The sequence below is a fragment of the Chiloscyllium plagiosum genome, unplaced genomic scaffold (assembly GCF_037043375.1).
Source record: "Chiloscyllium plagiosum isolate Xiang-an unplaced genomic scaffold, Cpla_swu_hap1 HiC_scaffold_34, whole genome shotgun sequence".
NCBI classification, from domain to species: domain Eukaryota; kingdom Metazoa; phylum Chordata; class Chondrichthyes; order Orectolobiformes; family Hemiscylliidae; genus Chiloscyllium; species Chiloscyllium plagiosum.
The window spans coordinates 35,622,381-35,646,796 of NW_028270172.1; the positions used below are offsets into that span (position 1 = coordinate 35,622,381).

General features: G+C 39.2%; 2 protein-coding genes across 5 annotated transcripts in view; one reads left to right on the top strand and one right to left on the bottom strand.

The window, feature by feature from the left end:
• LOC122564389 (dyslexia-associated protein KIAA0319-like) overlaps positions 1 to 4,229 on the top strand; it is a 111,921-nt gene extending 107,692 nt beyond the window's left edge. For all 4 annotated transcript variants that reach the window (XM_043719176.2, XM_087978601.1, XM_043719175.2 and 1 more), the window contains one exon: positions 1,141 to 4,229. In XM_043719176.2, the coding sequence (XP_043575111.2) occupies positions 1,141 to 1,316 (176 nt within the window). In that variant the 3' untranslated portion in view covers positions 1,317 to 4,229. The remainder of the gene's footprint in view (positions 1 to 1,140) is intronic.
• A 1,242-nt stretch (positions 4,230 to 5,471) lies between these two features.
• Positions 5,472 to 24,416, bottom strand: part of aldh5a1 (aldehyde dehydrogenase 5 family, member A1 (succinate-semialdehyde dehydrogenase)) — a 32,150-nt gene continuing 13,205 nt past the window's right edge. Inside the window, exons 4-10 of the mRNA XM_087978602.1 lie at positions 21,996 to 22,112; positions 14,813 to 14,956; positions 12,633 to 12,776; positions 10,697 to 10,855; positions 10,027 to 10,196; positions 6,657 to 6,715; positions 5,472 to 6,501 (exon numbers count right to left, since the gene is read on the bottom strand). Coding sequence (XP_087834728.1) covers positions 6,296 to 6,501; positions 6,657 to 6,715; positions 10,027 to 10,196; positions 10,697 to 10,855; positions 12,633 to 12,776; positions 14,813 to 14,956; positions 21,996 to 22,112 — 999 coding nt within the window. The 3' untranslated portion in view covers positions 5,472 to 6,295. The remainder of the gene's footprint in view (positions 6,502 to 6,656; positions 6,716 to 10,026; positions 10,197 to 10,696; positions 10,856 to 12,632; positions 12,777 to 14,812; positions 14,957 to 21,995; positions 22,113 to 24,416) is intronic.

A 24,416-nucleotide genomic window follows, 5' to 3' on the forward strand; every position in this document is an offset into this window, starting at 1 on the left:
AAGGCCCTGTCTCTCTTTCAGGTAAATTTCCTATGGTACTATTTCAAAGAGGAGCAGGGGGTTCTTCTTGGTGTCTTGACAAATATTTACCCCTAAACCTACATGACTTATAATGATCAGCTTTTTAAAATTACATTTCTGTTCATAATAATTTTGCTGTATTTCCTCTAAGTATGCCTATAGAGGTATTACAGTGATTGTAAGGAATTGTGAGGCATTGAGTTTATAGAAATTGCTTTTTCTTTGCAATGTTCACATAGGATGATATGTTCAAAGTTTGGGAGAAGATTTGTAGCTCGGGTGCTCGTTGTTGTGGTTCTGTTCGCCAAGCTGGGAATTTGTGTTGCAGACGTTTCGTCCCCGGTCTAGGTGACATCCTCAGTGCTTGGGAGCCTCCTGTGAAGCGCTTCTGTGATGTTTCTTCCGGCACTTATAGTGATTTGTACCTGCCGCTTCCGGTTGTCAGTTCCAGCTGTCCGCTGCAGTGGCCGGTATATTGGGTCCAGGTTGATGTGCTTATTGATTGAATCTGTGGATGAGTGCCATGCCTCTAGGAATTCCCTGGCTGTTCTCTGTTTGGCTTGTCCTATAATAGTAGTGTTGTCCCAGTCGAACTCATGTTGCTTGTCATCTGAGTGTGTGGCTACTAAGGATAGCTGGTCACACCAACTAGCCACGAAACGACATGACCAGCTATCCTTAGTAGCCACACACTCAGATGACAAGCAACATGAGTTCGACTGGGACAACACTACTATTATAGGACAAGCCAAACAGAGAACAGCCAGGGAATTCCTAGAGGCATGGCACTCATCCACAGATTCAATCAATAAGCACATCAACCTGGACCCAATATACCGGCCACTGCAGCGGACAGCTGGAACTGACAACCGGAAGCGGCAGGTACAAATCACTATAAATGCCGGAGGAAACATCACAGAAGCGCTTCACAGGAGGCTCCCAAGAACTGAGGATGTCACCTAGACAGGGGACGAAACGTCTGCAACACAAATTCCCAGCTCGGCGAACAGAACCACAACAACAGGATGATATGTGTTTGATCAAGATGCAAATACTAAAATGGAACAAAGTTGAGAGTTGTACCAGCTGTTGACTTGGCATTATGATTTTCCACTTCAGGTGTGAAACACAAAAGCACAGAACATAACTCAAGTCTGATGATATCTGAATCAGAATTTGACAGTGATCAGAACACACTCTTTAGCAGAGAAACCATCGAGGAGAACCATAAAGTTGTTGTGAATGGCTCACTTAAGAATGGAGTCTCCTTTAATTATCATCCCCAAAACAGATAAATTTGCTGAATAAAAGGATGCGGTCTACTTGTGGTGCACTTCTACTGTAGTGCAAAACTGGGTACACTTACCCTCTTGGAAATTATTAACGAACGTTTAAATCTTCTTTTCAAAATGTTGGTGTACTCTGGAAGAGATTTTTTTTCAGAAACTACTGAAGGAAACATTTTTTTCAGCTCTCGATTGTTCATCTTGGATGTCGACACCTTGACAGCAGAGAGGTTTGTTAGATATGAACTACTGAGGGACTTTGTAATTTCAGTTTCCTGTAGACTTATGTTTCTAGGAATTTTTGATACGTCTGCAATGACATAGCAAATAAACGTGAGATAAGAGCAGCTCCAACTGTAAGAAAGTTCACGTGAATTATTTTCATGGAGTAATTTCTTCATGTGGAAATCCATATTGGTAATGAAAACTAGTAGAATGCATGAATGGTACATTTCATATCCTGATGCTAAATATTAAAGTTTTCAAAAACCAAAGGTTAATTCATAGTGAAACAAATGGATCTGGATATTACATTTAAATTCTCTTTCTCACAATATGAAAGCATCAGTCCCTATCTGTTTTGGTTCTGCAGTGCAGCAATATTGTTTCTTGTACAGTTAGCTGTGCAAATATGATTCTCTGTTTACATTTGGGAAATTTCCATAAATGAGAAACCCTTTTTTTTGTGACTAATTTTCAGTCTAATTGGTTGGACTAAAATACAAATGAGCCAAAAGCAAAGTCGTAGGTAGAATTAGTAAAGCAAATTAAGTAATAGCTAGCTATGACAAATCGAGGTTGGAGCAATTAATTTAGAATGTACTTCCTCCAAATTCAAATACCTTTATTTGCAATCCATAATCTATCAAAAGACTTGAGCATTGTATGCATTATCATGTTAATTCCAGTCTCATTCTTCACTGAGCCAGTTGAATACTTTTGAATTACAGCCACTTGGATAGAGACCAGGCACCCCATATGTACACAGTGAGATTGATGAACAAATCATCTGTTTTGTGCTGTAGGTTTAAGGAAAGAGGGAAAATGATTAAATATTAGTTTCTAGATTGGGAAAGAAAAACTGAACCAACCTAAGTGCATTTAATTTTGTCCTATTCCCACTAGTTGGTAACATTATCTTAATCTTTCCAAGTAAAACAATTAATGGAGGAATTCAAAATGACAAGCGATCTGGGCAATAAAGAAAAATCCATTGGTGAAAGGGTCAGGAATCAGAGTACAATGATTTAAAATGTTTTGCAAAACAACCAAAGGCAACTTAAGGACATATTTATGAATTGAGTGGTTAGGACCTAGAATACGTTGTTAGAATGTGGTGGAGGCGCATCGAATGTTGGTTTTCAGAACATAACTATTTGAAAAGATTTGCAGGGCTACAAGGAAAAGAGAGTTGCTCTTCCCATTCTTCTGGAATGTTGCAACTCAAGTGTGACACTATCTTTGTAATCATGCTGTCATTTGAAGATTATACATAGTGTTTTGAGTAGAGCTAAACTGCAATTGAAGTCTAGAATTCTTAGTCGGGTTTTTCTCATAGAGTCAGCATGGACACAGGGTTGAATGGCCTCCCTCTGTGTTATGATTATCCAGTCATTTGTAATTCTCCAAACACTCTGCTCATCTACATTTTGTAGACAGGGCTGAAATGGGCCAACCACCATTAAAAGGGGCAATTTCCTCGGTAACCCCTTCTCTATCCTTCCTCCATGTAACACACGATTGCCAATGCTGGTAATATCTGCCCCAAATCCAGCGGTTTACAGGAAGTCATCAGTGGAATGGGTTTGCAAAATTTTCTACTACAAAACCTGACATTATGCTAACTACAATAATTTCCAAAGTTACCTTTGCAAAGTGAAATGCTTTTGTTTAGAAAACAATTTCCATCATTCCTATCAGATATTTTTCATCCTCTGTGCTCTAACACAATCCTGTCATGTATTGAATTTTATACCATAATACTTTTTGATTTATACGCTGGACTGACCACTTTGCAGTGTGGCTGTGTATGAAGTTACCATTAAATATCACTTCAGTTTTTTTATAAATGTGATTTCTCTATTTGATGGACCAATCCTCTGAGTTGTTCCTCTTTTATGGGGGAGCTAGGATGGCGCTTCAACTCCTGATGTCCCAGTTGGGTCCTGACAGGTGAGATATAGGTTCCATGATGAGCAAACTGCTGAGATTGGTCCTGAAATTCCACAGAAACCAAAACTAAACCCTGACATGTTACTGCTTCAAGTGGAGAGAGGGTACAGCAGTGTCGGTGCTCTGGTGAGCTTCAACCCATCAGAAATCCTCTGTTGACGTGTTTATGAACTAGCCCACTGCAGCGATTAAATTTAACAATGGATGTCAGCCATGAAACTGTTGTTTCTACATTTTAAAATACACTATCTTTTTGAATGAAGTCAGGCCCAAATTTTGAATTAGAGCTAATTACATTTGGTGCATTTTGTATTTTTCCTAATTAAGCTTTTTGTGAAGAAGTGTGGATGAATGTCTGTGCCATACATGACAGGCCAATAATTGTCTTGAGGACTAGTTTGTTTATTCCTGGATGAGATATAACCAATATACTTGAATGTGAAGTGCTACTGCACTATTTGTATTTGATTTTGGCTTTTTACCAGCTCTATCTTCTAAAACCTCCCAACAGAAAGAGAGGTCTTATAGCTTTGGCCATTTCAATAGCTCACATTATTGAAGAGTAGTGAGCCAATAGGTTAAAGTACCTAGATATTTCTGTTCAGTACATGTCAGTGAAAGAACTCCAAGGACAAAAAAAAATACAGTCAACTCAAAATAACTTAATGTATTGCTATCTAACTTGCTGATTTATTCTTGCTTCTGTGTAGTGTAAGTGACAATAAATTTAATTGAATAGTTTAACTTGGACCATTTAGTGTGTCAGCGTTTTTTTTTCTGACATTTGGTGAGGCCAGAAATATAGTAGTATTTTATATCTTCAACAGATTGGGAATCTGTATATGGATAAGCCATTAGCCTAGCCATACACTATCATAGGTTACTTATATATGTGTAATCCACTGGGAGCACAAGCTTATTTATGGTAATACTAACTCATTTTAATGATTTACTGCATAGCTTATTTTTAAAGAATACATGCCCAATCCATCTCTCTCTCAACAATACTTGGAGGTCTTATCTGCATAAACAAATTCAGGAACAAAGATATTTTTAAAGCATTCGTAAGTCTTTCTCCTAAGAAGAAGGAGTACATCACAGAAGACCTTTATTTTGTGAAAGTAAATACTTTTTCCATTGCTGAATAATCCAAACTGGCAAAATGCCACTTTGTATGAATTCTTATAAAATCTATGCAGTAATGAAATATCAGCTTGCATTATATAACACCTTTTAACTCCTGTATCTGTTTTCGATGTTTTAATAAAAATATCAATGGGTACGAGGAGAGAATGGGACAATGGCACTGAGGGATAAACATTTTCTTGTTGGACTCTGGCTGATTAGCCCTCGCCATGTGTTTCTATTAAACTGGTTAAACATTCAAAAGCACATTCTTGAACAAAATTTGCTAAGCCATATATATAAATAAAATGTGTGTGTGTGTGTGTTAATATAAAATACACATATAAATATGGAGAATAGATGTTCAAAAACCTTGGTCAGTAAACCAGGTTTGAAAAAGGAGGATGAGGTAAAGCAATAGAGATTTTAAACAGAAGCTAGGGCATAAATATTTGAAGCTACCACTACCAAAGATGAAACAATTTGTAAAGAAAGGATGTGCTTGCAGTCAGAATTAAAAGAGGGCAGAGATTTGAAGTTGTAACTGGAGCAAATGACAGAAAAATTAGTAGATAGCTTACTTTACATTAGTGGAAATTATCTACCTTATAATTTAGACATTAAATAGACATTATTCTCTCCCAGCTAAGTCAGCTGTTTTAGCCATAGACAATGTAGTACATTTCAAAAACATTTAATCTATTGAAAGGTGAGTAACCTACCATTTGACATCCTTCGGAATCTGAGGATTCCATGTCATTTTGATCTTGTTCAACAGAAAATAGATTATGACTGTACTAAGGTAATTAACTTAGGCCTATAAAACCACACTTGTGTTTGTACAGGTGGCAAGAACAAAGTGTGCAGTAGCATTTAAACTTTTTTGAAATTTATTGCCTCAGGACAGAAAACATACAGTTTACAAATAACCACAATGTATTAATGAAATTGAGTGTACACATCCATCATGTAATAAGAGCAGTAAATCTTAACCTGGGTTATCAAGTAACATAATACAAAGTTAACTGGACATTTCTTGAATATTTGACATTTGACAAGCTCAAGGAAACTAAATACTTCTCCATAGTTACATTATTGCACATCACTATTAAATAATGATGTGAATTCAGTGCTTTTAACAATTACATATTAAAATTTGGAACAAAAGTTAAAATTTACAAACAAGTACTTATTTGCCACAATTCACAAACTTACAAGTGTTTAGACATTTCTGAAATGGTACAAATGTTGAAGTATAACCCAATGTTTTTGTTTAAAGATTATTTTTTAACATGTCCAGAATAGGTCAGAAAACAAACTATAGTTAGATCATAGATTGATTTTATTGTAACAAAATAAAAGGCATCGGGATGGGTATATTAATAGGAAGGGTTTAGAGGGATGTGGACAAAATACTAGCAAATGGGATTAGGTCAGATTAGGATGTCTGGTCAGTGTGGCCAGGGACTGTTTCCAAGCTGTATGATTAATTTAACTGAAATAGCTTTTTGCCTTAAATCATGTACACGATCAGTAAATGTTAAGAATATCCTTCAAACTAGGAAAAAGTGTTGATAATACCATTATTGTTTAAGAGAACACAAAATTTCTAACAGTAAGGTTGTTTTCCAAGTAAATTGAGAGACTAACAGCAGTGATTGACAATGGCTTTCACGTTTAACCCTTAAGACTTAGAGATTTCCAAAACAAACATATTTAATTTCCAAATAATCATCAACACCGTATTTCGAGCCTTCCCTCCCAAGGCCGGACTGCTTAACTCCACCGAAAGGTGCCTCAGGGGTTGATAACAGACCTTCATTTACACCAACGATGCCAACTTCTAACTGTTCTGCAACCCGCCAAATCTGAGCATGATCTCTGGAGTAAAAGTAACCTAGAATGGTAGATTATAAAGTTTACTGATAATTGGGTGAAGTTGGATGGTTTTTATTACAATACAAGAAACTATTTCCTGATTCAGTCAGAGTTGACAGCAGCCAATCACAATTTTAGCTTTAAACAGCACTCGTGCCTTACAGATACACTCACCAGCCAGACCCACATTAGAAGCATTGGCTATAGTCACAGCTTCTTCTTCAGTCCGAAATCTGTAAGTACAAGAAAGCAGAGAATAGTAAAATCTTACAGCATTGAAAACCATTTAGCCTCAAATACCGGCTACTTTAAAAGATCGACTTTGTTAGTCTGCCCAGAGCCCTGACAGTTGTTTTTGGTACATCCATTTACCTTTTGAAAGGTGCTTCTGCTATTTTTAGGCAGTAAATACCTTATCATAATAAATATTAAGTAATGAGAAGCTTATTAATCAATTTCTTCAGGATACCTTTTACGTTGAGTGTGCTGGAGCAAGGGTGGAGGGGTGGGACTATAAGGAAGGTATTGAGTGAAACATTATATGTGGAATTATTTTTGAAGCAGCCAAAGTGCTAGAAATACTCAGTGGAGAGGGAAATAGAGATGATGTTTCAGATCAATTAACGTTTTCCAATTATGAAGAAATACTTAACCATGTTAAATTAAACATTTTCAGGAACCTATATTAGCTCCTAGCCTTGCCTACCTTTTAAAGGATATGTGCAGCATGTGTGTTCATGTTCTCTCCCTCATTTCACAGTATAGTAATGACTACTTTCAGAGCAAAAGCAAGAAACAGACAATTCCATTAAATTTGCCTTCAATTCACCTTGTATCGATATAGTCCAACTCTGACTCTCCACCAATTTCTCCATCTTTGGTTACTGGGCACACTTACCTCAATGTCAATTCCTCACCCTCACATCCATTTCCTGTTTCTGTTGCATCTGTTCTGACAATAGAACTTTCTATAACTGTTTCCGATACATCATCATTTTACCTCAACGAGGACTCCTCACACCCTGAGTGCCTGCCTGTGTCTGTCCCACTTCCATTCCTTATCTTTCCTGCTTTTTATCCCATTTTCCTCTGCCCTTTTACTTGCTTTAAACTTCCGATGAGAAGGCCATTGTCCTGAAACATTAAAACTGTTTGTCTCTCCACAGATGTTGCCCAAACTGTTATGTATTTAATATGATTTTGAGGTGCTGGTGTTAGACTGGGGTGGACAAAGTTGAAAATCACACAACAGCAGGTGAAAGTCCAACAGGTTTATTTGGAAGCACTAGCTTTCAGAGCACTGCTCCTTCATCAGGTGGTTGTGCAGTGTAATATCGTAAGACACAGAATTTATAACAAAAGTTTACAGTGTGATGTAACTGAAATTATCATTGAAAAAGACCTGGATTATTACAGATAATAATCCTTATCAAACTTAACAAACAATTCAGGTCCTTTTCAATATATAATTTCATCACACTGTAAACTTGTGCTACAAATTCTGTGTCTTATAATCTTATACTCCATAACCACCTGATGAAGGAGCAGTGCTCCGAAAGCTAGTGCTTCCAAATAAACCTGTTGGACTATAACCTGGTGTTGTGTGATTTTTAACCTTGTATTTAATGTGTTCTGTTTATATTTCAGATTTCCAATTATTGCATATTTCACTTTTGGTACATCAAAATGAATTCTACTTTAAAACCAAAATGACATGAATCTATTCTAAATGAGTGAGTTGACATATAAATGCAATAAACACAATGATTAAATTACCAAATTACTTTAAAAAGGAAGGGCAGTTGGATCTGAGGAGTATGCTTGAGAAATGCAAACTATTGCAAGTGGACAGAATCAATATTCCTTCTTATATCTATTCGCTGCGCAGTTTGTTGCCCTGCATGGTTTCTTTCGGATTGCTGTGTGGTCAAACATCTTAGAGGGAACATTGGTTGTGTACAACTTGTTTAATCCCATGTGGTGCAATCATAAAGTTTGGAGCGAACGCTAGACAGAACAATTGTAGATTAAATTTAGTACAGATTCACAAATTACTTAGGGAGGACAGGAATACTCTGCAAACTGACATGGTTTTGGGTGGTATAAAGATAAAGTAGTAGGTTTTAGTGCATTCATTCATGCTGAATGTACAAGTGCAAAAGTGCAGCAATGAAGTTGACTGCACGATGCAGCGAGAGTCAGAGGAAGTCCAGTTCAAATCAAATGTATGGATACATTTTACCTAGCACACACAGTCTTTAAATCTGTATATGGTCTTTGACAGAGTACCCACAGGTGTATTGTGCATACATGTAAATACTGGGGAACATAGCTTTAGAGGGCCGGGTGAGAGCGCAGCACAGATTTACTAAAATGACACCCTAATTCCATGAGTTAAGCTACAAGGAGAGATTAAACATTTTAAGGAAGGAATGACCAGACTGTTGCAGGTTAAGAGGTCTTCTGGTTGAGGTTTTCAAGTCATTAAAGGGAACAGATCGGTAGATTGGTGGAAATTGACATTGGTTGGGCACCTTTCACAGGATGCAATTAGTAGAAGGTGGTTCTTGGCAGAAAATGGCAAATTAAATTAGGTCAATTGTTCATTTTTAACCCCAGATTTACAGATCTCAATAACAAAGATATTAAGGAATATAGGACAAAATAGAATTTATGAAGTTTGATTGTAAATGATCGCAGTATATGTGAAAGAGGCTCAAAAGGCAAAATACCCTAATTTCTCATCTTATTCTCTACATTCTGACATGCTTGTGCCGCTCTTTGAACTACCCACTTACTCCCATAGCCACACACATCTTTTCCCCCCTCATTTCAATTCAGTTGAAACGTGGTGTTGAATCTACTTTCCTCATCCTTTCAGGTAAATCATAATTCTGTGTAAAAACCCTCTTCTCATCATTACTTTGACTTATTGTTAAATATCTTAAATCTGGGTGCCCTGGTTATATTGATCCAATACTGATAAGCACAGATGTCTCCTGTCTTGCTAAACAGAGACCTCACATGACCAAATGAAAACTGTACACTGTATTTAGGGACAGTTGCTCTGGGGCTCACCACACTTAGACTGGCCATTCAGTTGTCAAACACTTCATTAAAAGCAATGCTACACCATAACGCAAGTTGCATTTGTCACCAACCCACGTAGTTTTTCTGTTGTACCTGAACTTAATTAATAAATTGGTATTTTCACATCTGACCACCAATTAAGTGAAAAGATAAATACCTGATTTTGTGATGACACTGGTTTCATATTTCAGTCTTAGTTACCACTTGGTGGTTTACTGGTACTGGTACTAATTCAGGTGCTTTACCTGGCATTTAACAGTTGCTTTGTTTTAAAAGACTTGTGCTACAACCAACATTTACTGTTAACTCTAGTCCTTCAATCCAGAAAATTGTGATTATGGTGGCAAGAACATTGGCTCAAGTCCTTAAAATCCTGAGTAAATGTCCCTTTCTGTTACAGATATAAACTTATTATAAATTTGCTTCTAATAAAAAATATTGAAGATTTATATACTTGAGAACAGGCGCCAAAGGCCCAAACGTTTCCTCCTGTGTACAGAGCATGTCCGTTGTGACGTTACAAAGAAGAGTTGGTTCAAAGAATGTTGCTCCAGAACGGTGTCGCTTTCCCCCGGTCACAATGCTGGCACCACGAGACACAGCATCACTTATCTGACTTTCCACCTGGCCAGAGAATTAAGAAATAAAACGGTGCACTTCAGAATCAGAAACTGAATTCGAATCTTAGCATGATCTTATCCATTTTTTCTACATGAATAGCCACTTCTGACCCTCCAAGAATCAATATTAACAGTCATGCTTTTAGCTGTTTAGGCTCTAATTTCCTCATTCAATCTCCATACCTCAGCTCTTTAAGGTATGCTTTAAAACCTACTTTTTTGACCTAGTTTTCAGTCACCTGTTTGGACAGTTCCTGATTTAATTTGATGTCCAATTAGGTTTGTATTGTACCTTGGAACATTTTACTATATTAAAGGTGCAATATTAATGCAATTTGTTGTAAGTTAATTTCATACAATTGGTGTAGCATCCCTAAATTGCTCTTTCTGACAGTTTCTTCAGAACTAATAAATAAAAGAAATGTTGGAAATCTTCATGGTAACATATTTGTTCTTAATGTTGGTAGCATAGAATACCTTGGTTAAATATTTCTAGTTTGTTACCTTTTGCACTGCACTTTCATTGATTAATGGACCTTGTGTAGACTGCTCATCAAATCCATTTCCAACACGCAGTTCTCTCTGCATAGTCTCCACCATCTTCTCTATAAAAATGTCGTGGATTCCCTCCTGCACCAGGAACCGATTCGTACATACACAAGTCTGCATTCAAGCAGGATCCCAAAGAAATGAAACATCAATATTCAGGTATGCAGCACTAACAGGTTCCAGACAGCAATAAATGAGAGAGAGGTAGGACAGTAGTGAAATTTCCTCACTAAATAGGAAAAAAAAACTAAATTGCTACAGTAGAAATGGTGCAGTACCTATGTACATGATTATAATGGCTCTTAGGAACAACTGTAATACCAACGTGATTCAAACATTACAAAAAAACATAATAACTGAATCGGATTCAGAACTCAAAAATGATTGGTTTATTGATTGAAAGCAGATTAGTATTACAACTATACCGATAATTCATTGGAATTTTCAGCACATTGAAATTAACTACGGGGTAGTTGTAATTACTTTATAGTGATAGTTCTAGATAATACAAAAAAAGTGTGTTTAAGAGCTGATTTTATAAAATCATGAGCCTTTTCATTCCTTTCCATTTCCACCAGCACCAAAAGGAAAATCGAGTGTGAAGGAATCCTACAGGCAGAGCACTGACACACGCTGCCAGAGAACAGTAATATGGAGGTCAAATTTTTCAAATAACTTTGGCTGATGGCACAGGGGATTTAACTTTCAAAAGAGGTTTTGAACACCTTGAGTATACAGTCACATAACTGAAAGGAATTTAAGTTTAGATTAGAGTGGTGTGGGAAAAGCACAGCAGGTCAGGCAGCATTCGAGGAGCAGGAAAATAGACGTTTCGCGCAAAAGCCCTTCAGGAATAGAGCTGAAAGGAATTTAACACATTTCAAAGAAATATTAATTTTCATTTGCTGTTGGCAGTCCGTTAGAACGAAAAATGATGACTGTTAGACCGGATGAGTCTACATGTAACAGATAAGCCCCATTTTGAATCCACAGTGGGGGTACATTGTGTAAGAAGGTTCATTTTGTATCTCTGGATTGGCTTCTTTCTTCCACTACTGCCTTTGTTTTTCCTTGCAGGCAGGTTGCTGAGTCTCAACGTGGATTTGTGCTTGATGATGAAGGAGCTGCATTGACAGGCAATCTGTTTTTTTTAAGTGGTTACTGCGAGTGTTTTAGGGAGACCAAGATAGTAATCTTCTATCTTTTCCTCTAGCCATCCTTTGAACATTGGCCAACTGAGAGCTGGGAAAAGAGAACTTGCCATGGGAAACAGTTTCTAGGCACAGGTCCATCTATTGAGCTGCTTTTTCAGGAGCAAGGCTTCGATGTATGTAGATGCAAGTTCATGAAGGATGCTTGTGTTTATTACATTTGGTTCCCAGGATTTAATGTAGACATCGCTGGTGGAAGCTCCCATGCATATTAACGTGACATCAACGGGTAGGCCAGGTTTAACTATGGTAAAGGAGAGTGGTCAATACAACAGCCTTAGCAAACAGGACCTCTGGAAATCAACAAATGTCCCTGTTGTCAAAGACATGTCATTGCAGCTTGAAGAATACTGGACCTTTTCCACTGATGGTAGTCCCTTGGGAGTTATGGCTGTGGGAAGTATTGCATATACCCCAAACTTCCCCTTCACCCCGGTCTATGTAAATATGAAGTTATTAATAACCAGAGCAGAGGAACAACAATTCATACTTGGCCTTGTTCCATATATCACAAAACAATCTCGTATGTTTCTTTAAAGCAGGTTTCTAAAAGTATCAGAAGTGATTTGTCTAGTTTTAATTTCAGAATAAAATAGCCTCAACAAACTCACGGTGAAATTAAGGTAATTTTCAAAGGATCTACTTAATCCAAGACTTGAATGCTGCTTCAAACTACTCACTTGTCCAGAGTTTCGGAACTTGGAGGCCACGGCACCAGCAACGGCTCGATCGAGATCAGCACTGTCAAACACAATGAATGGAGCCAGTCCACCTAGTTCCATCGAAGCCTTCTTCACAGTATCAGATGCTTGACGGAGGAGGATCTAGAAGGTGCAATTGTAGCTTATGAGAAAGAACAATTCTATATGCAACCTCAATCTATAGGAAAGGACAAGTCAGCCATCTTTCCTCTATGCATAATACATTAATTAAATTATGAATAAGGAGTTCAAATTTTGTCGTACATAGGGAATAGATACATTCTATTATTAAAAGAATAATAGAATAGAAATTTATTAAATAATTCAAATAATATTCTATTATTCTATTCGCTAATCAGACATCAAAGCAGTAATTATAATCATTATATATCAGGTTTGCAGGTTGATAGATCAATATTCTTTCATTTTAGCAAAAATAATCCACTAGTATATTTATTCAAAGTTTCGGTTTACAATGAGCTATCCTGATTTACAATAACTATTCTGAGGTTACTCTCATTTTAAAGAAAATTCCTTTCACTCAAACAAATAAATTTATAGATGTCTCATTTTAGTTCCAACTTACAACATAGTGCACTTCAATGACAGTGTAGGACAACTAGCATTAACGAGATGGAGGAGGGGGGAGAAGAGAACAAAATTTGATGCCAATGTGCTTGCAGATTATGTCCACAAATGACAGAACAGAAATGATTCTTAGGGTGGGTATTCAGGGGATAACAAACATTGGTTGTGGATTTTACAACAGGCAAGACTGGACCACAGGAAAGAGTGCCACATGAGAGAGCTAATGGAAAAAAATGAAATATATAAGTGTTGAAAGAAGCAGGAAAGGAAGTAATCATCAATGACAGCTGTGTAGAATGCCAAGGGTGAAGTCATGTAATTGTTGACAAATCACAAGTTGGAAAGACTTCTGTATGACGACAGACTGGATCAGTTAGGACTATACTCAATGGAGTATAGAAAGATGAGGGACAATCACATAGAAACCTATAAAATCCTAATGGCTAAACAGGATAAATATAGGAATGATATTCCTGATGATCAGGGAGTCCAGAACCAGGCGTCACAGTATAAGGATATGGGATGGGCTATTTAAGACTGTGATGAGGAGGAATTTCTTCACTCAGACAGGGTGAGTCAGAGGAATTCTCTGCCACAGAAAGCGATTGAGACCAAAGCACTGAATATCTTCAAGAAGTTAGATATAGCTCTTGGAGTTAAAGGGATCAAAGATGTATGAGGAGCAAGTGGCAACAAACACTGAGTTGGACAATCAATAATGATCATATTGAATGGAGTAGTAGGAACAAAGGGCCGAATGGCCTACTCCTGCTCTTCTACGAATTCAACTTGACTGCATGAAGTAGTTTGGGCAGCAACATAATGTTTCATATATAAACCTACACTCTCAGAAAGACGCAAAGAACTATGAATGAAGTCAGTAAAGATGTACTTTTAACGACTTGCCTATTGGAGGCTTTACAACTGCAATTATAATTACACAGCTAAAAGAATATGCCAGGGATCAATTACAGAGTATCTGTCTTTATAGAATTCCAGGACTTGACTTGGGACAATGAGCCAGGTTTAAGTAGGGATAGCAACAGGAGTAGATAATGCACAAGAAATATATCATAAAGTTCTAAAATACCAATATTATTGAACAGATTATTCGATCGGACCTTTCCTATTTATCTCACAGTATTTAGGCTATTCATTATAAGCCAAATTAGAACAGTTGGCAAAAGTTACAACGAGATTAAAAACAAATCAGAGTAACCTCAGTTACATTCACTTTATACTTTCATCCAATGAGCCATCCTATGGATCAAACTTCTTACCTAGATAATGAAGTAGATTCCAATGGTTTATTACATTATAACAATTGTTATAAAGTACATTATCGTCTGTTTACATATTCTCCAAGGATTTATTGTCAAATTTCAGTGTATTAATCCTGTACATCTTGCAAACTAGTTTCAGTATGAAAACAAAAACATTACCCTAAATGTCTCATGCAACTTGACTGAATATTTTCAAGGAATAAAGCATCAACAACTTGCAAGTAGGTCAAGCAATGTAACAAGATGCATCAGTAAAATTCAGCTCATCATCAAACACCAAATACCCACCTTTCCAGTGGCTGTGGAACCAGTAAAAGAGATTGCAGCAACAAGAGGATCTGTACAAAGCACCTCTCCTACAGAAGGCGTTTTGGTCTTGGAAGAGGGGATTACATTGAAAACTCCCGCAGGAATCCCAGCCTGTTCAGCAAGCTAATAAGAAACAGCAATGCACTGCATTAACTCGTAAGAAACTGTTACATCCGGAATTAAAGAGAGCTCTATTAAAAAGGTTCCATTTCAAAGTGGTAAGAAATATAAAATCAAATATTTAACTTATTTTGTCTGAACTCCCTAAGTATGACCTACTGATCCTGAATGATTCAACTCCAGTGTTCTCTCCCTCCATGATGCAAAATCAAACTAGTTTCATGCACATTTTTACATGCACATCTCAAGCAAACTTTAAGATGGATATTCCAATATTTTTACAGAGTACAATACTTCAACAATACATAAATGCAGTTAAATATAAACAAATCTGTAACTGTTTTTATAAACCTGTGATAATAACATGTCTTTAAAATATTACAGAAGGGATTTGATTAGGCAAGTAGGGAAGAAACATTACTTGTCTGATTGGGAATCAGTGACACAGAAGTCACTAATTAAAAATGGTTATTTAATGGATTCAAGACCGGACATTCTTTACATCATTTTGTTAGAGCAAAAGCAAAGCGAGGTCAAAGAAATACCTGAGACACCCACCACTGCAACTTCTAATACAAGAGTAGCTAAGCATTTACAGAGACGCTTTTCTCTTGAGTTCACTGTGATAACTAACCATGATGTTTGTTACAACAGACTTGCTGCTAGAAATTTATTAAATAGTTCAAAGGTGATAAGAATAACACCTACACTGTGTGCTTGGGATACACTGATCTCAAATAGGTCAACATGTTTTCACTTACAGATCATGGACTTGACACAAGACCAATTGTAAACCAATAAATTGGTTAATGAGCTAACTTATCTTTCAAAGTCAACATTACTAATGTATCTGACACTAACACTAAAAGGCAAGGTATCTCTGCCTGTTTGACTGATACCCCCACTCATTATGCAGAACACAATAGCTTGACTGTTGAAAACCATCCCCAACTCTAGTATAGAGGTTCAGCTTGCTCAACCACTCAAATCACCCAAAACAAGTATGTGGTACCACTTTATTTATAATTGAAACTCGTCTGTATGGTCAGTAAAAGCAAATTAGGTGCTGAAAATATGCAATTAAAACAGCAAATGCTCAATACATCTAATAGCATTTGCGGAGAGAGCGAGGCAGAGTTAATGTTTTGAGTCAAATATGACTTCTTTGGAACTGAATATAGAACAGAATGGTACTGGGGTTCTGAAGCTCACACTGAGAAGACAAAGACAAACCCCAACTTGAAACACATGGATGAGCAAGATGAATATGTTTCTTTGGTTTTCTATTCACTGAAAAGACAAAGTTAAAAATCACACAACACCAGGTTATAGTCCAACAGGTTTAATTGGAAGCACACTAGCTTCAACCACCTGATGAAGGAGTGTCGCTCCGAAAGCTAGTGCTTCCAATTAAACCTGTTGGACTATAACTTGGTGTTGTGTGATTTTTAACTTTGTACACCCCAGTCCAACACCGGCATCTCCGAATCCTGAAAAGGCAAGGACTTGATTGTGTAAGGTAATAAACAAAATACAAGCAGATGGGTTCAGGTGACTTCATAGAACTAAGGGCCATTCATCCAATCCTTGGAGAGGGCAAGGAGAAGTTACTGAGGGAAGATATTTAATTGGGGAAAAGGAAATTATGATGCTATCAGACGGGAGTTGAGAAGTATAGACTGGGAGCAATTATTCCACAGAATGAGCACAGCAGACATGCTGGAATCTATTTAAGGAGCAGTTGTTGTGAGCGATGCACGAATTTGTTCCTCTGAGACAGGTAAGAAGGGGTAGGATTAAGGAACCTTGGATGACGAGAACAGAGGAACTTCTCTTCAAAAGGAAGAAGGCAGCTTATGTAAGGTGGAGGAAGCAAGGATCTAGCACAGCTTTAGAGGATAACAGGCTTGCTAGAAAGGAGCTCAGTAATGGACTGAGGTAAGCTGGGGAGGGGGGGCACAAAAAAGGCTTGGCAGGAAGGATTAGGGAGAACCCAAAGGCATTTTGCTCATAAGTGAGGAATAAAAGAATGACCAGGGAGAAGGTAGGGCTGATCAGGGATAGCGGAGGGAACTTGTGCGTGAAGTCTGACAGATAGGGGAAGCCCTAAATGGGTTTTTTGCTTCAATTTTCACTAAGAAAAGGGAACTTGTTGTGAATGAGAACTTTGAGGAACTTGGATACAGTCTTGACCAGATCAAGATTGATGAAGTTGATGAGCTGAAAATTTTGGAAAACATTAAGATTGATAAGACCCCAGAGCCAGATCGATAAGACCCCAGAGCCAGATCGATAAGACCCCAGAGCCAGATCAGATTTATCCTAGGCTGCTCTGGGAAGCGAGAAAGGAGGTTGCTAAGCCGCTGGCGAAGATCTTTGCTTCCTCACTCTCCACGGGAGTTGTATCGGAGGATTGGAAGGAGGCGAATGTTATTCCCCTTTTCAAGAAGGGTAATAGGGAAATTCCTGGCAATTACAGACCAGTCAGTCTTGTGTCCTGAAAAAAGCTGTATTCCTGATGAAGGGCTTTTGCCCGAAACATCGATTTTACTGCTTCTCGGATGCTGCCTGAACTGCTGTGCTCTTCCAGCACCACTAATCCAGAGTCTTATGTCTGTGGTCAGCAAAGTTTTGGAAAGAATTCTGATGGATAGGATTTATGACTATTTGGCAAAGCATAGCGTGATTGATGGCAGTCAGTTGAAGGCCAACAAGAGGTGAGGCCATACTGGATTTGATTCTGGGTAACGAACCAGGCCAGGTGTTAGAATTGGAGGTAGGTGAGCACTTTGGGGACAGTGACCACAATTCGGTGACTTTTACTCTAGTGATGGAGAGGGATAAGTGTGCACTGCAGGGCAAGAGTTATAGCTGGGGGCAGGGAAATTATGATGCAGTGAGGCACGACTTAGGATGCGTGGCTTGGAAAAGTAGGCTTCAAGGCATGGGCACAATTAATATGTGGAGCTTGTTCAAGGAGCAACAATTGAGTGTCATTGATAAGTATGTACCTGTCAGGCAGGGGGGAAAGGGTCGTGTGAGGGAGCCGTGGTTTAATAAGGAATTCGAATCCCTTGTTAAATGGAAGAGGGCGGCCTATGTAAAGATGAGGCGTGAAGGTTCAGTTGGGGCGATTGAGAGTTATAAGGTAGCCAGGAAGGGTCTGAAGAGAAAACTAAGAGCAGCAAGGAGGGGACATGAAAAGTCCTTAGTTGGTAGGATTAGGGAAAACCCTAAGGCTTTCTATAGGTATGTCAGGAATAAAAGAATGACTAGGGTAGGAATAGGTCCAGTCAAGGATAGTAGTGGGAAGTTGCATGTGGAGGCTGAAGAGATTGGGGAGACACTGAATGAATACTTTTCGTCAGTATTCACTCAGGAACAGGACATTGTTGCCGATGTGAATACTGAGTCACAATTAATTAGAATGGACGGCTTTGAGGTATGTAGGGAAGAGATGTTGGAAATTCTGGAAAGGGTGAAAATAGATAAGTCCCCTGGGCCTGATAGCATTTATCCTAGGATTCTCTGGGAAGCAAGGGAGGAGATTGCAGAGCCATTGGCCTTGATCTTTATGTTCTCGTTGTCTACAGGAATAGTGCCAGATGACTGGAGGATAGCAACTGTGGTTCCCTTGTTCAAGAAAGGGAGTAGGGATAACTCTAGTAACTATAGGCCGGTGAGTCTCACTTCTGTTGTGGGCAAAGTCTTAGAGAGAATTGTAAGGGATAGGATTTATGAACATCTGGATAGGAGTAATGTGATCATGGATAGTCAGCATGGTTTTGTGAAGGGCAGATCGTGCCTCACAAACCTTATTGGATTCTTTGAGAAGGTGACTAAGGAGGTAGACGAGGGTAAAGTGGTAGATGTGGTGTATATGGATTTTAGTAAGGCGTTTGATAAGGTTCCCCATGGTAGGCTACTGCAAAAAATACGGAGGTATGGCATTGAGAGTGAGTTGGAGGTTTGGATTAGGAATTGGCTGGCTGGAAGAAGACAGAGGGTAGTAGTTGATGGTAAAGGTTCATCTTGGAGTGCAGTTACTAGCGGTGTTCCGCAAGGATCTGTTTTGGGACCATTGCTGTTTGTCATTTTTATAAATGACCTGGAGGAGGGGCTAGAAGGTTGGGTGAGCAAGTTTGCGGATGATACGAAAGTTGGTGGAGTTGTTGACAGTGAGGAAGGCTGTGTCAGGTTACAGCGGGATATAGATAAGTTGCAGAGCTGGGCAGAAAGGTGGCAAATGGAGTTCAATGTAGGTAAGTGTGAGGTGATTCACTTTGGTAAGAGTAACAAAAAGATGGGGTACTGGGCTAATGGTCGGATACTTGGTAGTGTGGATGAGCAGAGGGATCTTGGTGTCCATGTACACAGATCTCTGAAAGTTGCCACCCAGGTAAATAGTGCAGTAATGAAGGCATATGGCGTACTGGCTTTTATTGGTAGAGGAATTGAGTTCCGGAGCCCTGAGGTCATGCTGCAGTTGTATAAGACTCTAGTGCGGCCGCATCTGGAGTATTGTGTGCAGTTTTGGTCGCCATACTATAGGAAGGATGTGGAGGCACTGGAACGGGTGCAGAGGAGGTTTACCAGGATGTTGCCTGGTATGGTAGGAAGATTGTATGAGGAAAGGCTGAGGCACTTGGGGCTGTTTTCATTGGAGAAAAGAAGGTTTAGGGGTGACTTGATAGAGGTGTACAAGATGATTAGGGGTTTAGATAGGGTTGACCATGAAAACCTTTTTCCACGTATGGAGTCAGCTATTACAAGGGGGCATAGCTTTAAATTAAGGGGTGGTAGGTATAGGACAGATGTTAAGGGTAGATTCTTTACTCAGCGAGTCGTGAGTTCATGGAATGCCCTGCCAGTAGCAGTGGTGGACTCTCCCTCTTTATGGGCATTTAAACGGGCATTGGATAGGCATATGGAGGATAGTGGGCTAGTGTAGGTTAGGTGGGCTTGGTTCGGCGCAACATCGAGGGCCAAAGGGCCTGTACTGCACTGTATTTTTCTATGTTCTATGTTCAGCATGGCGTTGTGAGGGGCAAGTCATGCCTCACAAATCTTATTGCGTTCTTTGAGGAGGTGACTGCTCCTTGCCCTCTCCAAGGATCGTATGAATGGCCCTTAGTTCTATGAAGTCACCTGAATCCATCTGCTTGTATTTTGTTTATTGAGAAAAAAGTGAGGTCAGCAGATGCTGGAGATCAGAGCTGAAAATGTGTTGCTGGAAAAGCACAGCAGGTCAGGCAGCATCCAGGGAACAGGAGAATCGACGTTTCGGGCATAAGCCCTTCTTCAGGAAGGGATGTGCCCTTCCTGAAGAAGGGCTTATGCCCGAAACGTCGATTCTCCTGTTCCCTGGATGCTGCCTGACCTGCTGTGCTTTTCCAGCAACACATTTTCAGCTCTGTATTTTGTTTATTACCTTACACAATCAAGTCCTTGTCTTTTCAGGATTCGGAGATGTCAGTGTTGGATAGGGGTGTACAAAGTTAAAAATCACACAACACCAGGTTATAGTCCAACAGGTTTAATTGGAAGCACTAGCCGCTCCTTCATCAGGTGAATGTGGTGTATATGGACTTCAGCAAGGCATTTGATAAAGTTTCCCACGGTTGGCTCATTCGTAAAGTCAGGAAGTATGAGATTTAGGGAGATTTGGCTATCTGGATTCAGAATTGATTGGCTGACAGAAGGCAGAGAGTGGTTGTATTCTGCCTGGAGGATAGCGTTGAGTGGGATCCCTTAGGGCTCTGTTCTTGGACCTCTGCTCTTTGTAGATTTTATAAATGACTTGGATGAGGAGGTTATGGGGTAGGTTAGTAAATTTGCAGATGACACAAAGGTTGGAGGTGCTGTCAGTAGTATCGAGGGCTATTGCAGGCTGTGGCGCGACATAGTCAGGATGCAGAGTTGGCTGAGAAGCGGCAGATGGAGTTCAACCTGGATAAATGCGATGTGATGGAAGGTCAAACCCGAATGCTGAATATAGGATTATAGACAGAATTCTTGGCAGTGTGGAGGAACAGAGGGATCTGGGTGTGCAAGTACATAGATCCCGCAAAGTTGCCACCCAAGTGGATAAGGTTGTTAAGAAAGCATATGATGTTTTGGCTTTCATTAACAGGGGGGTTGACTTTAAGAGCTGCGAGATTTTGCTACAGCTCTACAAGTCTCTAGTGAGACCACACTTGGAATATTGTGTCCAGTTCTGGTCGCCCTACTATAGGAAAGATACAGAGGCTTTGGAGAGGGTGTAAAGGAGGTTTACCAGGATGCTGCCTGGACTGGAGGGCTTGCCTTATGAAGAAAGGTTGAATAAGCTTCGACTTTTTTCTCTGGAGAGAAGGAGGAAGAGAGGTGACCTGATCGAGATATACAAGATAATGAGCGGAATAGATAGAGTCAATAGCCAGAGACTTTTCCCCAGGGCAGGATTGACTGGTACGAGGGGTCATAGTTTTAAGATATTAGGAGGAAGGTATAGAGGAGACATCAGAGGTAGGTCCTTTACGTAGAGAGTTGTGAATGCATGGGATGCGTTGCCAGCGGTGGTGGTGGAAGCAGAGTCATTAGGGTCATTTAAGCGACTGCTGGATATGAACATAGATAGCAGTCTGTTGAGGGGTGTGTAGGTTAAGGTATTATATTTTACATTAGGATTAAACTTCGGCACAACATCGTGGGCCAAAGGGCCTGTTCTGTGCTGTACTTTTCTATGTTCTATGTAAGGAGGAATGGGTTTACAAGAGGAAATTTGGTAGATGCTCATCACACCATGTGGCAAAGAATGTCTTTGAAGTTTACAGGTGTGGTGTGGTTGCACACAAAGGATTTTTTGATAGTGTTCCTAAACTGGTGTTCCTAAATCTCCCAGCAGGTACCTGATGGGAGGGTTGCTATATGGAAATGAGATGAATTGAAGCATTACTCACTGTAAATGTTCATCTTATCTCTTCCTTGACATATAAAATCCGAGGTCTCAAATAATTTCCTTTTCAGTTTGCAGCTGCTACGTATATTCAGCAGAACTCACCTCTGCCAGTGCCAATGCAGATAGAGGAGTATCTTCAGCTGGTTTCACAACCACAGTGCAGCCTACAGCCAAGGCTGCCCCAGCCTTTCGTGTGAGCATGGCACTAGGAAAATTCCACTGCAAATAAAACAACAAAAGTTAGAAGGTTTCACAGAGGTTAAAAGGTTAAATTTTCTTAGGGTACTACCTGATGAAATCGAAAACATGAACAAGGATACCATGGCAAAATAGCATAATAGTTTGGCAAATTTCCCCATTTCCTGATTGCAATCTCTCTCACTAAATGGTATGTTATATTGCAACATATAGATGCCTGCTGCACTTCTGCCTTTGAGTCACATTGCCATGGGTTAACGGCTACACCTGGGATGTAAGCAAAATGTAAAAGCAAAGGATGCTGTTGATTTAAAGCTAAAAACAGAAGACACTGGAGAAACTCAACAGGTCTGGCAGCATCTGTGTAGAAAGAAACAAAGTTTATGTTTTGAGTCTGATATCATTCTTCTGCGCACTGAGATATGTACTTTCTACATTAATGTATTACATGACTCCTTTTCACTGAACTCTACCTGTCATGCTTCTTCCAATTTCACCATCCTATGTCACTTTTAACTCTACATTTATCCTCGCCAAGATCTACAAAAATTATAATAACGTTTCCTACATCAGAGGCTAGATTATTAATTAAAAAAAAGAAAAATGTAACAGACTCAAAACCGAAAGTTGGCATTTTCTAAATGGGGAAAGGCTTCAGAAATCTAAAGCACAAGGAGACTAAGCAGTCCTAGTTCAGATTCACTGAAAGTTAACATGCAGGCAGTTTGGAAAGCAATGTTAGCATTCATTTTGCAAGGGCTAGAATTCAAGAGCAGAGATGTACTACTGAGGCTGTATCAGGCTATGGTTAGGCCACATTTGGGGTATTGTGAGCAGTGCTGGGTCCCATAACAAAGGAAGGATGTGTTGGTCTTGGCAGGGGGTATCCAGAGGAGGGTTATAAGATGATCCTGGGGATGAAAAGGTTGTCATATAATGAGCGATTGAGGACTCTCGGTCTGTGCTCAATGGAGTTTAGAAGGACGAGGGGGGATCTGATTGAAACTTGCAGAATATGTAGAGTCCTGGATAGAGTAGATGTGGAGAAGATGTTTTCCCTAGTAAGAGAGACTAGGCCCCAGGACATAGCCTGAGAGGGAAGAGGCGACCTTTTAGAACTAAGATGAGGAGGAGTTTCTTCAGCCAGGGATGATGAATCTATGAAATTCACTGCCACAGAAGCATGATGGGGCCAAGTCATTGAGCATACTTAAGAGAGAGATAGATGTGTTCTTAATTTGAAAGGAGAGAAGGCACGAGGATGGGTGGGTTTGAGAAATATATCACCCATGACTGAAGGGCAGAGCAGACTTGAAAGGCCAAATGATCTATTTCTTCTCCTATCTCTTCTGGTCCTATAGTGCCTTCAAAACTGAAAAGTAATAGACTCAAAATGGACAGCTGGGGAACACTGCTGCGAGGCATCTTCCAAATGGGAATCACCCAATGTTAGTTCACGAGGTAAACCCCTCTGCTAATTTAAACCAGACATACAGAGAAACTCATTTCGTGCCGTAATCTGTGAAATTTCGAGTGGCAAAGAACTATCGCAAATATCACTATTTAAAGGAAAAATTAACATTTTATTCTTTAAGTCCAAAAGAGAACATTAGACAACTTCTATTTACAACTCCTTTCTCTTCAACCTAGCTTTTACCTCGCACTCTACAATACTGGTCCGATAAAAACCCCGATTAAAATTTACAAAAATGATCATGTTTCAAAACTAGCCAGCTGTGTCGATTCTCCTCTGTAGATTTTCCTGGGTTGTCTTATCTTCGGTCTTCTGCTGCACAACTTTCTTATTGACAGGTACCCTTCAGAGACCCTATTCTGCTAGCAGTCTGTTGATGCTTTGCTGTTTGTTGCTATTCTCCACAACTATTCAAAATACCCAATTTTATGTAGCCAAAAACATCAGACTGTCTCATTGGTCTGATGTCGTCAAAACATTAAAATTCAGATTCGATTGGAGTTTGGTATGTTGGGGCATAATTTAAATTGATTAAACAAATTTGAATTTATTGTGTACCATAACAATGCAGCTCCAGCTATTTATTTACAACCAAATGTTACATTTTTAAATTGCTCAACATACTCTATGCTTTCTGTCAGTCCTTGCCAGCTTTCACTCTCTCAAAGGTACAGTACACACCTCCATCTTCATAACACCCACTCAAAATACAATGAATCTACCTCTGAAACATACAGATTATGTGAGAAAATTAACTCTCAGAGCAACCAATCAGAGAAAATGGAAGGATAAACAGGGAACTGCTGCTCCTCCAATAATTGACTGGTTCTCCCTTTGACTTGCTGCTAACA